Source organism: Oncorhynchus masou, chromosome 18 (assembly GCF_036934945.1).
Source record: "Oncorhynchus masou masou isolate Uvic2021 chromosome 18, UVic_Omas_1.1, whole genome shotgun sequence".
NCBI classification, from domain to species: Eukaryota; Metazoa; Chordata; class Actinopteri; order Salmoniformes; family Salmonidae; genus Oncorhynchus; species Oncorhynchus masou.
Window position 1 is genome coordinate 50,840,966 of NC_088229.1, and position 16,644 is coordinate 50,857,609.

The window sequence follows — 16,644 nt, forward strand, 5'->3', positions numbered from 1 at the left end:
TTCAGCTTCAATGCCCTTGCTGATGGAAGGAGGTTTTCACTCAAAATCTCACAATACATGGCCCCATTCATTCTTTCCTTACAACGGATCAGTCGTCCTGGTCCCTTTGCAGAAAAACAGCCCCAAATCATGATGCTTCCACCCCCATGCTTCACAGTAGGTATGGTGTTCTTTGGATGCAATTCAGCATTCTTTGTCCTCCAAACACGACGAGTTGAGTTTTTACCAAAAAGTTATATTTTGGTTTCATCTGACCATATGACATTCTCCCAATCTTCTTCTGGATCATCCAAATGCTCTCTAGCACACTTCAGACAGGCCTGGACATGTACCGGCTTAAGCAGCGGGACACGTCTGATGCTGCAGGATTTGAGTCCCTGGCGGCGTAGTGTGTTACTGATGGTAGGCTTTGTTACTTTGGTCCCAGCTCTCTGCAGGTCATTCACTAGGTCCCCCCGTGTGATTCTGGGATTTTTGCTCACCTTTCTTGTGATAATTTTGACCCCACGGGGTGAGATCTTGCGTGGAGCCCCAGATCGAGGGAGATTATCAGTGGTCTTGTATGTCTTCCATTTCCTAATAATTGCTCCCACAGTTGATTTCTTCAAACCAAGCTGCTTACCTATTGCAGATTCAGTCTTCCCAGCCTGCTGCAGGTCTAAAATTTTGTTTCTGGTGTCCTTTGACAGCTCTTTGGTCTTGGCCATAGTGGAGTTTGGAGTGTGACTGTTTGAGGTTGTGGACAGGTGTCTTTTATACTAATAAGTTCAAATAGTAGCCATTAATACAGGTAACGAATGGAGGACAGAGGAGCCTCTTAAAGAAGAAGTTACAGGTCTGTGAGAGCCAGAAATCGTGCTTGTTTGTTATTGACCAAATACTTATTTTCCAACATAAATTTGCAAATAAATTCATAAAAAATCCTACAATGTGATTCTCTGGATTTTTTTTCTCATTTTGTCTGTCATAGTTGAAGTGTACCTGTGATGAAAATTACAGGCCTCTCTCATCTTTTTAAGTGGGAGAACTTGCACAATGGGTTGCTGACTAAATACTTTTTTGCCCCACTGTATATCTATCCTACCCTGTCTTTTTAAGGTCTTTGAAAGCCAAGTTAACAAACTGATTACTGACCATTTCGAAACCCACCATACCTTCTCCGCTATGCAATCTGGTTTCAGAGTTGGTCATGGGTGCACCTCAGCCACGCTCAAGGTTATAAACGACATCAAAACCGCCATCGAGACATTACTGTGCAGCCGTATTCATCGACCTGGCCAAGGCTTTCGACTCTGTCAATCACAACATTCTTATTGGCAGACTCGACAGCCTTGGTTTCTCAAATGATTGCCTCGCCTGGTTTACCAACTACTTCTCTGATAGAGTTCAGTGTGGGCCTGTTGTCCGGACCTCTGACAGTCTCTATGGGTGTGCCACAGGGTTCAATTTTTGGGCCGACTCTCTTTTCTGTATACATCAATGATGTTGCTCTTGCTGCTGGTGATTCTCTGATCCACCTCTACGCAGACAACACCATTTTGTATACTTCTGGCCCCTCCTTGGACACTGTGTTAACTAACCTCCAGACGAGCTTCAATACCATACAACTCTCCTTCCGTGGCCTACAACTGCTCTTAAAGGCAAGTAAAACTAAATGCATGCTATTCAATTGATCACTGCCCGCACCTGCTCGCCCGTCCAGCATCACTACTCTGGACGGCTCTGACTTAGAATACGTGGACAACTACAAATACCTGGGTGTCTGGTTAGACTATAAACTCTCCTTCCAGACTCACATTAAGCATCTCCAATCCAAAATTAAATCTAGAATCGGCTTCCTATATCACAACAAAGCATCCTTCACTCATGCTGCCAAACATACCCTCGTAAAACTGACCATCCTACCGATCCTCGACTTCGGTGATGTCATCTATAAAATAGCCTCCAACACTATACTCAACAAACTGGATGTAGTCTATCACAGTGCCACCCGTTTTGTCACCAAAGACCCATACACTACCCACCATTGCAACCTGTACGCTCTCGTTGGTTGGCCCTCGCTTCATGCTTGTTGCCAAACCCACTGGCTATAGGTTATCTACAAGTCTCTGCTAGGTAAAGCCCTGCCTTATCTCAGCTCACTGGTCACCATAGCAGCACCCACTCGTAGCATGCACAGGTATATTTCACTGGTCACCCCCAAAGCCAATTCCTCCTTTGGTCGTCTTTCCTTCCCGTTCTCTGCTGCCCATAACTGGAACGAATTGCAAAAATCTCTGAAGCTGGAGACTCACATCTCCCTCACTAGCTTTAAGCACCAGCTGTCAGAGCAGCTTACAGATCACTGCACCTGTACATAGCACATCTGTAAACAGCCCATCTATCTACCTACCTCATCCCCATACTGGTATTTATTTATTTATTTTGCTCCTTTGCACCCCAGTATCTCTACCTGCACATTCAACTTCTGCCGATCTACCATTCCAGTGTTTAATTGCTATATTGTAATTACTTCGCCACCATGGCCTATTCATTTCCTTAACTTACCTCATTTGCACTCACTGTATATAGACTTTTTGTTTTCTTTGGTTCTACTGTTTTATTGACTGTATGTTTTGTTTATTTCATGTGTAACTCTGTGTTGTTGTATGTGTTGAATTGCTACACTTTATCTTGGCCAGGTTGCAGTTGCAAATGAGAACTTCTTCTCAACTAGCCTACCTGGTTAAATAAAGGTGAAATAAAATTTAAAAAATATAAATAGTACTCTTCAACTCGAGCATTTACATAGCATTAGACTGTAACAAAATTTTTTTGCCCCATCCTACTGAAATAGTCAATGTATTGATTGAGTGTATTTACTCCAATAAACAACTGTCCAAGGCAGTTAATACATAACATGCTCAGAGTAACTATAGAGAGAAATAGTAATGGCGTCTTTTTGGAGCCACTAACTCCGCCATGGTTAGTTGGACAAGCCTATGGAGAAAATTAATGGCGTTTTGGATAAACGCTGTCTGTTCTATGAGATAATATTCATCAGCTAATGTCACTTTTTGAGAATTTTGAAAAAATGTATGTAATTAAAGAAAAAACAAAACACATAAAAGCTTCATTATAATTTATAAAGGTCATGTTAACTGACTATGATCTCATAGAACAAAACGTGTAAGATCGCCTAAGCCTGTGTTAACCTCAGACCTTATTTTCTGCGTTTATTCCAAAACCTTATTCTTTTGCCATTCATTCCTCCTATATGGATGGCTGAACTGGGGGGCCAGGACCAAGTTTGGGAAACCCTAGACTAGAATTGACATAGTAAACAAAAAATCTGGGACACTCAAATTAGTATGATATGTTACATTTGGTATTGTTATATAAGTCAGAAAGTTACTTAAGGCAAAAATGAAAGGAGGGTAGATGGATAGGCGTATAACGCTAAACTCTAACAGCCCAAAGGGAGGGTGGGTGATTGGTTGGTTGGTCGTAGGATATATTGTACAAATTGCAATTCGTAACATATCATACAAAATGGATGACGGACAACCACAAATTAATTCATACCATACCAAACATAATATATAATACTAATTTGAGTGTCCCAGAATTTTAGTTTATTATGTTACGTCTACCCTGAGTTCAGGTTGATCATATACATAAAGACAGCTAGGGAGAGCCACAGCAGTGTGCAATCTGCCACGGACTCAGATAAGTCACATATGTATTAATAGTAGATAGAGGGAGGCAGACCTTTTCTCATGAAGGGGGAGATGGACTGGTCAAAGACTGGTTTGGGGATAAAGGAGTAGTTGGTCATCGGGTTCTCCTTCATGGTCTTAAAGGAGGTCAGCTCCACAATGCGGCTGATGACATCATCTGCGAGCGACAGATCAAGGTAGCGCATGATGCGCTCCACCTCTCGTTGAGGATTCTGTGAGGAAGACAAATAATGAGAATTTAGCTGGAATATGTGGGGGGGATAGTACTTGCAAAACACCAGTCTCAACACCAACAGTGAAGAGGCAACTGCGGGATGCTCTCCTTCCAGGCAGAGTTCCTATGTCCAAAGTCTGTGTTCTTTCGCCCATCTTAATCTTTATTTTTATTGGCCCGTCTGAGATATAGCTTTTTCTTTGCAACTTTGCCTAGAAGGCCAGCATCCCGAAGTCACCTCTTCACTGTTGATGTTGAGACTGGTTGTTTTGCCGGTACTATTTAATGAAGCTGCCAGTTGAGGACATGTGAGGAGTCTTTCTCAAACTAAACACTCTAACGTACTTGTCCTCTTGCTCAGTTGTGCAACGGGGCCTCCCACACTTCTTTCTATTCTGGTTAGAGCCAGTTTTTGTTCTGTGAAGGGAGTAGTACACGTCATTGTACGAGATTTTCAGTTTCTTGGCAATTTCTCGCATGGAATTACCTTCATTTGTCAGAACAAGAATAGACTGACGAGTTTCAGAAGAAAGGTCTTTGTTTCTGGCCATTTTGAGCCTGTAATCGTACCCACAAATGCTGATGACGCAGATGCTCAACTAGTCTAAAGAAGGCCAATTTAATGGCTTCTTTAATCAGAACAACAGTTTTCAGCTGTGCTAACATAATTGCAAAAGGGTTTTCTAATAATGAATTAGCCTTTTAAAATTATAAACTTGGATTAGCTTACACAACGTGCCATTGGAACACAGGAGTGATGGTTGCTGATAATGGGCCTCTGTACGCCTATCGGGCACATTCTGTACTTGAATTTAAGCATGGGGATACGCATGTGCCAGCCAGGTCTGCTTTTGAGGTAGAGATCATAGAAATGGAGGTGTGGCAGAGATGTGTTTACAGATAAGATAATTCTGACCCTGGCTTCACACATAAATCCACCACCTTTACGAGAGAGAAAAGCTATACATTTATAAATTACAGTGCTGGTCATACACTGTATATGTGCAAGTTTTTGTGTTGTGTGCACATGCATCCATGTGTGCGGACATTTGGTGCAGCTCTCCCCTACCTCTTTCATGTCTTCATAGAAAATGTAGAGTATATTCCTCTTCTCTCGTTCCTCCCAGTAACCCTTCACATGGTCGTACCAGGACCCCCATGCCACTGAGGGAGAGTACAATACACAGTTGAACCACTTACACTCAAAACCAACCAACTCTCATTCTATCAGCATTTACATTAGCACTATCATAAAAATATTCTGTCTCCATGACAAACACAGGCTAGAATTATTTCTCAGAAAGGGCATATTATTTTCTATGAACAGTTCGTGCAGTAGAAGCTGGGTCCCATGCCGCTGATTAACATTGTGCACCGCACGGGTCCTCTACGGAACGGATCTCGGTGTATGATTGTATGGCTTTAAAGTTAAGCGGCAAATTGTTTGCCTTGCACCAGAATCCAGGGGTCTGACCTATGCAGGGATGAGGGTCAGCATCTATCCAGTGCTGAGTGCCGAACTGCTAACACTGAGGGAAACCTACAACGAGGTGAGCTCCCAGCTACGCAAGCTAAACCTAAGATGTGGCTTCATCCGCCAGAACTAATCTTGACCTTCCAGAACACAACACACGTTTCCACTGCCAAGGAAGTGCAACACGTCTTCAAGAAGCCCATTAAACCCAACACACAAGGGGATTAGCCAACAGATGGAACCCCATGACTGGCTTATTATTCAGGTACGCTATATCCATGCACAATCATGCAGCCTAGCCTATGGCTATGATGCTGCCCTCAGCATAAGACAATGAAGAGGATACCCCACAAATGTGGGGAAAAGGAATAATATAAATATTATTGCTGAGCATTGAACTTGTTAGAATTATATTGCCTATGGTCCAGGACATTTACATAGTGATGACACCATGTCAATTAATGAACAATGGACAATATACAGACTTAAATCTGCTTAGGGGAATGATTTATAGAGAGGGTCTTGTGGGTGGTGACGTGACGTGACTTTCATTAACGGGATGACTTATTTATCGAATCTACTAACTATGTTTAATTGTCACCCAATTCAATTAGTCATGTAACAATTAACTCATTAGGAATTTGGGGCCACCACGGGAGAAGTTGTTTAACAAGTTACTATCTCCTGAATTAACTCTAGAAGATATATAGATATCTCTTACATCAATAACAATCACTTATTAATCATTACCTCATATCAGTCTCATTCTGAACATTGCAGACTTCTTGAATCCGCAAGAACCCCAGCCTTTCTGATTATTCAGTACTACACAAATTGATTTAATCATTTATTTACTAACTAACTAAATAATAACACAGAATACACATACACACTTACGTGACACAAACGTCCCTAGTGGACTGACAAGATATGACAGCTTGTTTCACATATGGAGGGAGGGGTAGATAAAGAGAGGGAGAGACAAAGAGAGTCAAACTTATCGTACATTTCGAAACTACCCTCAAAGTAATAATAACTTTGCTCATGAACCACCGCTCGTTTGGGGTAAGGAATGTAATGTATTTATGTGTATATGTCTTTGTCCTTTGTCTCTCTGAAACCAATCGATCCTTCTATGGGAAGTGGCTCAATGGGTGTAAGGCTCTGGTTGTCTACCAGAGGTCTCAATGTCCTTAGTTGTTCCGGGTTGTAGTGGATGTTTCTTCAGATACACCAATTATTGTCTGAGATAGGATCTTCTCCTTCCTTTCTCGGGTAGATAGTCAAGTTCTAGATCCCTTTACATGCACAGCTGGAGACTGTCAAATGTTTTGGTCTAGTCTTTATCTTCTTCACTCGTGTTGAGAGTGTCAGAGTTTCTAACCATTTCAACGTGGCCAACGCTCCACGCTTTTCTGGTCTGATAGGTGAGGTTATCTTCTCATCTCGTGTTGAGTCTTAGTGTTTCAACCATTTATAATGTTTAGCTCACACTGTCCATCTGCTGGTCTGAATATGTTAATTTTTAGACAGTCCTTTTATGCACTCTGGTTGGAAAGGTGGTTCCATCCCACTGACATGCTCTTCTGACCTCATTAGGGGCGTGATTTAGTTCATGTGCAACGGACATGAAAAACGATTATCTCATTAGAAAATCAAATTCACATTCCTATCTTAACAAACATAGTTTCATTGTTCTTCATATTCTATTAACATCATGTTGGATGTAAAACTGAAAGCTAGAATGTGTTTCCTTCCTAAGTTACAGTATTTGGTTCATACAGTTTTTAATAACATCACAAAATAATAAACAATATGACAGGGTTATTCTTTAGATCCCCACAGACCATTCTTAACATTCCTATCTTAGAAATATTATTCCAAAATTCACTCTTTGGGCAAAATGTCTCTGTAACAAAGACATTCCTTTCCCAATACTGAGGAGCAAAGGGAGAGTTCTCTTTCACTTAATTTACGAACAGGGTGTGACGTTGTCATCTCTCCTGTGGGAGAGAGGGGGGTCTGGCTATCTGTCAGACATTTGGCATGTTGATCTGAGGCCTTGGATTCTCACCCAGGAGAGTCATGACAGTGGTGAGCGACCAATTGGCGGGTTTCCCTGTGGGTCCTGCTTTTTATTTTGTATATCCATGGGCTTATCAACATTAAAGATAGTATTGACATTTTAGAAGAACAATGGCAACACTAGCTATTCTCTAAGGAATTTGAAAGGCCTTAATATTCCTATCAAACGTTCCAGCTGTCTTGATATTTTAGCAAGAAACCATATAACAATGCCCCAATAAACACACCTGCTCCAAAAGGATGCAAATAGAATAGAGAACCACTTCTACAAATTGGCTGTTTTTCATCAGCCCCAAACAAAACTAAGGGTGCAATAATGATACATAAGAAACTCAAAATCACCATCCTTGATAAAGACAAAAACCAAGAAGGCAGAATCACTTTCCTTAAATGTATCCATAATGGAAATAAAAATTGTCTTTATTCATGTGTTTGCTCCAAGTTCATATGATCTTCAGTTTTTTATTCTCTGAACACCACATTGTTAGAATTAACTGGATTCCAACTGGTTATTAGGACAGACATGAATGCCAATCTGAACATGCAAGACAAATCTAATAAAACCAACTAAAATCCACAGGCAACCAAGGCTGTCCAACATATACTCTCTGATTACAACCTCCACATGCCTGGCGAGCTCATAACTCTAAAGCAAAATGCTTTAGGGTACACTTTCTATTCAAACAGGCACAATATATTGTCCCGAATCGATTTCCTGCTATTATCTACTCCTCTATTTTCTTTAATCAAGAAAATGTAAGTTCGACACAATATGAGCCTATCTAATCATCAGGCTTATTATTTACTGCTAGATACAAATTTCAGAATCTCCTTAAAGAGCCACAAGATGGCGCTTTAATGTTTCCTTATTGCAAAATGCAACTTTCTGTGAACAATTTGAAACTGAATTTAAATAATTCATATTTATGAAGAAAAATTCAGTCAATGATCCTCAGATTTTATAGGACACCATTAAAGGTTTTGTTGAAAACAATGCAACTTCATTTGCATCTGGGCTGAATAAATAAAAATGAAAGAAGATATCAGAAGTGTCAACGTTATTAACAATGTTAGAGCGTTCTCAACAAACATTTTTTTAAGACCAGGTAGGGACTACACGATTCAAAGTCAAGACATAACAAAATCTTTTGATAAGATAGTGAGCAAAATTTGCCATCCATCAAGTTAGACAATTACTTCCATGGTAATCGACCCAGTCATCTACTGACTAACAAGCTTCACAGTAATGATAAAATAGTGGATATTGCAACTATTGAATCTGAATGAGTTGAATTACTATCAGAACCCATGTATTGGTCACATGCACGTGGTTAGCAGATGTAATTGGGAGTGTAGTGAAATGCTTGTGCTTGTAGTTCCGACAGTGCAGCAATATCTAACATGTAATTGAACAATTCCACAACAATTACCTAATACACACAAATCTAAGTAAAGGAATGGAATAAGAATATATACAGTTGAAGTCCGAAGTTTACATACACTTAGGTTGGAGTCATTAAAACTCGTTTTTCAACAACTCCACAAATTTCTTGTTAACAAACTATAGTTTTAGGACATCTACTTTGTGCATGACACAAGTCATTTTTCCAACAATTGTTTACAGACATATTATTTCAATAATAATTCACTGTATCACAAATCCAGTGGGTCAGAAGTTTACATACGCTAAATTGACTGTGCCATTAAACAGCTTGAAAATTCCAGAAAATGATGTCATGGCTTTAAAAGCTTCTGATAGTCTAATTGACATCATTTGTGAGTCAATTGGAGGTGTACCTGTGAATGTATTTCAAGGCCTACCTTCAAACTCAGTGCCTCTTTACTTGACATCATGAGAAAATCAAAGAAATCAGCCAAGACCTCAGAAAAAAATTGTAGACCTCCACAAGTCTGGTTCATCCTTGGGAGCAATTTCCAAACGCCTGAAGGTACCACGTTCAACTATACAAACAATAGTACGCAAGTATAAACACCATGGGACCACACAGCCGTCGTACCGCTCAGGAAAGAGACGCGTTCTGTCTCCTAGAGATGAACGTACTTTGGTGTGAAAAGTGCAAATCAATCCCAGAACAACAGCAAAGGACCATGTGAAGATGCTGGAGGAAACAGGTACAAAAGTATCTATATCCACAGTAAAACGAGTCCTATATCGACATAACCTGAAAGGCCGCTCAACAAGGAAGAAGCCACTGCTCCAAACCACCATAAAAAAGACAGACTACGGTTTGCAACTGCACATGGGGACAAAAGATCGTACTTTTTGGAGAAATGTCCTCTGGTCTGATCAAACAAAAATAGAACTGTTTGGCCATAATGACCATCGTCATGTTTGGAGGAAAAAGGAGGAGGCTTGCAAGCCGAAGAACACCATCCCAACCTTGAAGCATGTGGGTGGCAGCATCCTGTTGTGGGAGTGCTGTGCTGCAGGAGTGACTGATGCAATTCACAAAATAGATGGCATCATGAGGGAGGAAAAGTATGTGGATATATTGAAGCAACATCTCAAAACATCAGTCAGGAAGTTAACCTCTCTTGGACAGGGGGCAGTATTTTGACTTCCGGATGAAAAGCGTGCCCAAAGTAAACTGCCTGTTACTCAGGCCCAGAAGCTAGGATATGCATATAATTGGTAGATTTGGATAGAAAACACTCTAGTTTCTAAAACTGTTCAAATGATGTCTCTGAGTATAACAGAATTGATGGCGTGTGTTTTCATGCACGTGGATGAGAGCGCATTCTTGGTTGTTTATCACCGGTAAAGACAATAACGATTCTCCGTCTTAAATTTTATGATTTATTTACGTGTTAAGATAGCTGAGGTTTGATTATAAACATTGTTTGACTTGTTTGGATAAGTTTATTGGTAACGTTTGGGATTAATTTTGTATGCATTTTGAAGGAGGGAAACCGGTGGATTATTGAATGAAGCATGCCAGCTAAACTGAGTTTTTGGGGTTATAAAGAAGGACTTTATCGAACAAAAGGATCATTTGTGATGTAGCTGGGACCGTTTGGAGTGCCAACAGAAGAAGATCTTCAAAGGTACGGCTTTTATTATATCGCTATTTCTGGCTTTCGTGGCGCACCTGCCTGGTTGAAAAATGTTTTTCATACTTTTGTACGCGGGGCGCTGTCCTCATATAATTGCATGGTGTGCTTTCACCGTAAAGCCTTTTTGAAATTTGACACAGCGGCTGGATTAATAAGAAGTTAAGCCTTATTGTGATGTATGACACTTGTATTTTCATGAATGCGCCAGAAATGTGAATTTCGCGCTCTGCCATTTCACCGGATGTTGTCGAGGTGGGTCGCTAATGGAATGCCTGCGCCAGAAAAGTTAATGAGCAGAAATTGAAACATCTTGCTGTGGTTCCCTGACACACTTTGGTTGATGGAGTGGCATTGTGGGTGACGCTATCTTAGAGCAGTCCGATGGGAAGGGGGGCTGCAGCTCGATGATGAGGAAACACTGAGCGAGAAACGCCAAACAGGTGCCCGACTCTCCATCGAAGCGTTCCGGAGGAGGTAAGCTGGGTTCCCGGGAAACCGTGGTGACCGGGGTGGCGGCGCTGCTAACACCTGGGTTACAGAGGGGCTGGGAGTTTACCGTTGTGGTAGGCTGCCTAACAGGCAACCCACAGAATTGCTCCAGGAATGTGTTCAACGCCTGGTCATGGCCCCCGGTCAAGGTCTGTAACCCTTCCATGATACCACGAAGCAACTCCTCGTGCCTTCCAATGGTGGCTCCTTGGGAGAAGATGGCATTGCGGAGCTGGTCCGAGTCTGCTGGGTTGTACTGGCCATGACGTTTCAGGTAAGACACAGATGCAGAGTATCAAAGTAACAAAAGTTTATTACTAACACAGGGACAGGCAAAACGACAGGGGCAGGCAAAGGTCAGTAATCCAGTGGGGTGTGGCAAGGTACAAACGGTTGGCAGGCTCAGGGTCAGGGCAGGCAGAAAGGTCAAAACCGGGAAAAACTAGAAGGCACAGTCAACTTATTGTATGTAAACTTCTGACCCACAGGAATTGTGATACAGTGAAATAATCTGTCTGTAAACAATTGTTGGAAAAATGACGTGTGTCATGCACAAAGTAGATGTCCTAACTAACTTGCCAAAACTATAGTTTCTTAACAAGAAATTTGTGGAGTGGTTGAAAAACGAGTTTTAATGACGCCAACCTAAGTGTATGTAAACTTCCGACTTCAACCGTACATATGCTATTTGGCCAAAAACATGTGAACACGTGCTCATCGAACATCTTATTCTAAAATCATGGGCATTAATATGGAGTTGGTTCCTGCTTTGCTGCTATAACAGTCTCCACTCTTCTAGGAAGGCTTTCTACTGGATGTTGGAACATTGCTGCAGGAACTTGCTCCCATTCAGCCATAAGAGCATTAGTGGGGTTGGGAACTGATGTTGGGCGATTAATCCTGGCTCGCAGTCAGCATTTCAATTCATCCCAAAGGTGTTCAATGGGGTTGAGGTCAGGGCTCTCTGCAGACCAGTGAAGTTCTTCCACACCGATCTCGACAAACCATTTCTGTATGGGCCTCTACTTTGTGCACGGGGGCATTGTCATGCTGAAACAGGAAAGGGCCTTCCCCAAATTGTTGCCACAAAGTTTGAATCACAGAATAGTCTAGGATGTCATTGTATGCTGTAGCGTTAAGACTTCCCTTCACTGGAACTAAGGGGCCTAGCTCGAACCATGAAAAACAGCCCCAGACCATTATTCCTTCTCCATCAAACTTTACAATTGTCACGATATATTGGGGCAGGTAGCGTTCTCATGACATCCGCCAAACCCAGATATGTCCGTCGGACTGCCAGATGGTGAAGCGTGATTCATCCCTCAAGAGAACGCATTTCCGCTGCCAATGGCGGTGAGCTTTACACCACTCCAGATGACACTTGACATTGCGCATGGTGATCATAGGCCAGTTTGCGGCTGCTTGACCATGGAAACCCATTTCATTAAGTTCCCGACGAACAGTTCTTGTGCTGACATTGCTTCCAGGGGCAGTTTGGAACTCGGTAGTGACTGTTGAAACCGAGAATATATTATTTTTACGCTCTACAGCACCTGTTCTATGAGCTTGTGTGGCCTACACCTTCGCAGCTGAGCCATTGTTGCTCCTAGACATTTCCATTTCACAAAAACAGCACTTACGGTTGAATGTGGCAGCTCTTGCAGGGCAGAAATTTGCCCAACTCAATTGTTGGAAAGGCGACATCCTATGACGGTGCCACATGGAATGTCATTGACCTATTCAAGACGGGCGACTCTACTGCCAATGCTTGTCTATGGAGATCGCATGGCTGTGTGCTCATTTATCCTGGCATTGAAAGCGCCATGCTCTACCAACTGAGGCATAAAGGACCACATTGGTATTAGTCATTTAGGAAAATGTTAGTTTCATTATATTACTTACGTTCTCCATTCATGAACTTGTGGATGTAGCCGTCCCACGGTCCAGGCTCAGGCTGGGTTAGATTCATGCGGTCAAAGTGGTAGTAGCTGACCAGGTTGTCCTTAGCATTCCTTGCAACATAGATAACCTGGGGAGAAGATGGCCAGGGGAAGGTGTATCGTTTTGGTTGTCATTTACTGTTCTATGGATCATTTTTCAGATAACGTTAACTGAACATATTTACTTCATTCTAAAGCATCTCCAAACTCATAAAAAAAATCTGAATCTAGTACCTTTCACACTATAATTCCGACCAGAACTAGCTCTGATATTGTCCCTTCACATCGTCCTTTTCAGCATAGTTCCAACAACTACGGTGGATGCATAACTAGCCTAGCACAGTACAGTTGGGCTCAGCTTAGTAGTATGAAAAGGGAATTAGGGGTCGTACTCCACCTTACCTTGCATTTGTTTTTCCAGAACCCTTCGGGCACCAACTTGAAAGGCAGATGGGTCTTGATGACCCTTGGGGGGTCCATGTTTTTAAGGAGGCTCAAGCCTAGGAGAAACAATAGGATAAGTAACATATTAGGGAGTTCTTGAAGGGTTAAAGTATGGGTCATTCTTACATTGCACTGGCTTTTGCATCCCTCGCCTTGAATTTGGGGATGTGGTTTGATGTGGGTGTGTTATGTTTACTATGTTTGTTTGCTATGATTCTTTGGTATGTATGTTTGTTATGTTCGTACCCTGGCAGTTATTGTTGTTTGACCCTCTATACTCAAGGTAGTTGAGTTATTCTTAACACCCTAAGCCACTGTACTATTTTTGACTTAGGTTAAAGAACTGACAGTTGTGTTTGTGATACTAACGTTAGCTCACCAATGTGTGGATGTTTGAATTGGAAAAAAAACACAAGTTGTTTATAAATAACAAGTCTCATTCTTTCAACATAACATTGGTGACGATTGGTAGTTCTACTGTCTGTAAAGAAATGGGCGGTATGTAGGTTGAATCTTCTGCTACGATTGGAAAGTGTGCAATGTCTACAGCACAAGTGTGGCTGTGATTTGGTTATGGCCAGGAGTGCCTGGCCGCAATACTGTGTGGGCAGGATTGAAATCTAAACCCAACCCAAGGAAAACTGTGACATTGTCGATTCCTTAAATTTCACAAATCTCAGGTTTGGAAGAAAGCTTACTGACTTTAGGACCAAAGTTCTCCTATTTACACTTTTTTGTCAATTTTGCAACTACAATTTATGTTTAGGACTAATACTGATGCCACATAAGTAGTTTTCAAGCAGAGAAGTTGGTTTTGGAGTCCCTATTTAAATAGCCAAATTCAATACATCTGCCAATTCATTTCCAGCAATATTGCCACTGCCTGTCTGTGTGGTGCCCGCGTCTTCGTGTAGCCAGTTAGTGATGCTAATGATAACCATCTTTTGGGTAGACAGAAAGGGTTTCCCCAAAACCTTCTCAAGTAAAAGTTAACTACAAGGTAGGCCTTCCTGACAGAATGACAACATTATTGTTTGTATCAATTGGGTGGGCATTTGTTTTGAAAACTCTGCCATCACATGTGCAGTAGCAGAACAGAAACTTCACTAGCCAAACACATTCCTCTCTTGCTTGGTGTGCACTTGAATTAAAGGGAAATTACACTCAGAAATCAAAATGTGTATTTTTTTCCTCAGATCCAATAATGGTATTCTGATGTGATTTAAGCATTGACATGGACTCAGAACATACAATTTTGTTGTTTCTATATAAACAATTGTAAATTTGATAGTGAAAATCAGAAGAAAAGAAAAAAGAAAAATAGTTGTTTATTAAAGTATCTGCCCAGTGTTCCATATTTCTATGAAATATTACATAAAATGTATTACAATGTGAATTTAAATTATAATTAAGTATGTTAATAAGCATCTTTTCTCTGTGTCCCTGCTTGCCCTGTTAGGAAAGAATAGAGTGGTTTAGGGCGTATACCTGTCAAACAAATGCTGATTTACTAGCTCAGCCAATGAGACGTGAATACCCTTGGATATGCAAATTAGCAACCAACTCCACATAGGGCAGGGATGCAGGCTTGCCTTTTTTTTACCGAAGACTACTACTTGTAGTCAAATTGTATGGATCAGGGGTATCAAATTCATTCCATGGAGTAGTGGAGGCTCCTGAAAAGAGGATGTGGAGGACCATCCTCCTCAGTGAATTTCATGAAAATGTAAATGTTCAAACATTTTAAAAGTTATCGCTATTAGATAAAACTATACTAAATATAATCACGTCACCAGATAATTGATTAAAATACTATTTTGCTAGAAGTTCTAGAGTAGCCTCAACAGCACTCTAGAGGGTAGCACCATGGTGTAGACGGAGGACAGCTAGCTCCGTGTACATTGACTTCAAAACAAAACCTAGGAGGCTTATGGTTCTTACCCCCTTCCGTAGACTTACACAGTAATTATGACAACTTCAGGAGGACGTACTCCAACCTATCAGTGCTCTTGCAGCATGAACTGACATGTTTTTCACCGAGTCAAAGGATCAGATAATTAATAAAGTACTGAAAGCATAAGCTAAAGCTAGCTAGCACTGCAGTGCATAAAAATTGGATAGTAGTTGACTCAAAGAGAGAGAAATAAAACAGTGTTGAACAAATTAATTTAACTTCCTAAATGAAGGAGAAGCAAGAGAGAAATAGAGAGAGAAAGATTTCATATTTTTCATTTTCACATACTTAACTAGCAACTGCAGCTAGCTACAGTGGTTTGCGAAAGTATTCACCCCCCTTGCCAGTTTTCCTATTTTGTTGCCTTAAAATATATTTTTTTTGGGGGGGGGGGGGGTTCGTATCATTGGATTTAAGATACAAAATATTTTTGATTGTGAATCAAACAAGAAATAACACAAAATAACAGAAAACTTGAGTCTGCATAACTATTCACCCCCCCCACCCCAACAGTCAATACTCTGTAATACTCTGTAGCAATTACAGCTGCAAGTCTCTTGGGGTATGTCTCTATAAGCTTGGCACATCTAACCACTGGGATTTTTGCCCATTGTTCAAGGCAAAACTGCTCCAGCTCCTTCAAGATGGATGGATTCCCCTTATATATGGCAATCTTTAAGTCATAACACAGATTCTCAATTGGATTGAGGTCTGGGCTTTGACTTGGCCACTCCAAGACACTTAAATGTTTCTCCTTAAATCATTAAAATGTTGCATCAGCAGTATGCTTAGGGTCATTGTCCTGCTGGAAGGTGAACCTCTGTCCCAGTCTCAAATCTCTGGAAGACTGAAACAGGTTTCCCCTCAAGAATTTCCCTGTATTTAGTGGCATCCATCATGCCTTACATTCTGACCAGTTTCCAAGTCCCTGCAGATGAAAAACATCTCCACAGCATGATTCTGCTATCACCATGCTTCACTGTGGGTATGGTGTTCTCCGGGTGATGAGAGGTGTTGGGTTGGTGCCAGGAATAGCGTTTTCCTTGATGGCCAAAAAGCTACATTTTAGTCTCGTCTGACCAGAGTGCCTTCTTCCATATGTTTGGGGAGTCTCCCACATGCCTTTTGGAAAACATCAAACGTGTTTGCTTATTTTTATCTCTAAGCAATGGTTTTTTTCTGGCCACTCTTCCATAAAGCCCAGCTCTGTGGAGTGTACAGCTTAAAGTGGTCCTATGGACAGATACTCC

At 41.3% G+C, this 16,644-nt stretch overlaps 1 protein-coding gene across 1 annotated transcript in view; it reads right to left on the minus strand.

Annotated features, from left to right (window-relative positions):
* Positions 1–16,644, minus strand: part of sult1st6 (sulfotransferase family 1, cytosolic sulfotransferase 6) — a 56,038-nt gene that overhangs the window by 2,857 nt on the left and 36,537 nt on the right. Inside the window, exons 3-6 of the mRNA XM_064923598.1 lie at positions 13,399–13,496; positions 12,959–13,085; positions 5,003–5,097; positions 3,751–3,931 (exon numbers count right to left, since the gene is read on the minus strand). Of these exons, the coding sequence (XP_064779670.1) occupies positions 3,751–3,931; positions 5,003–5,097; positions 12,959–13,085; positions 13,399–13,496 (501 nt within the window). The remainder of the gene's footprint in view (positions 1–3,750; positions 3,932–5,002; positions 5,098–12,958; positions 13,086–13,398; positions 13,497–16,644) is intronic.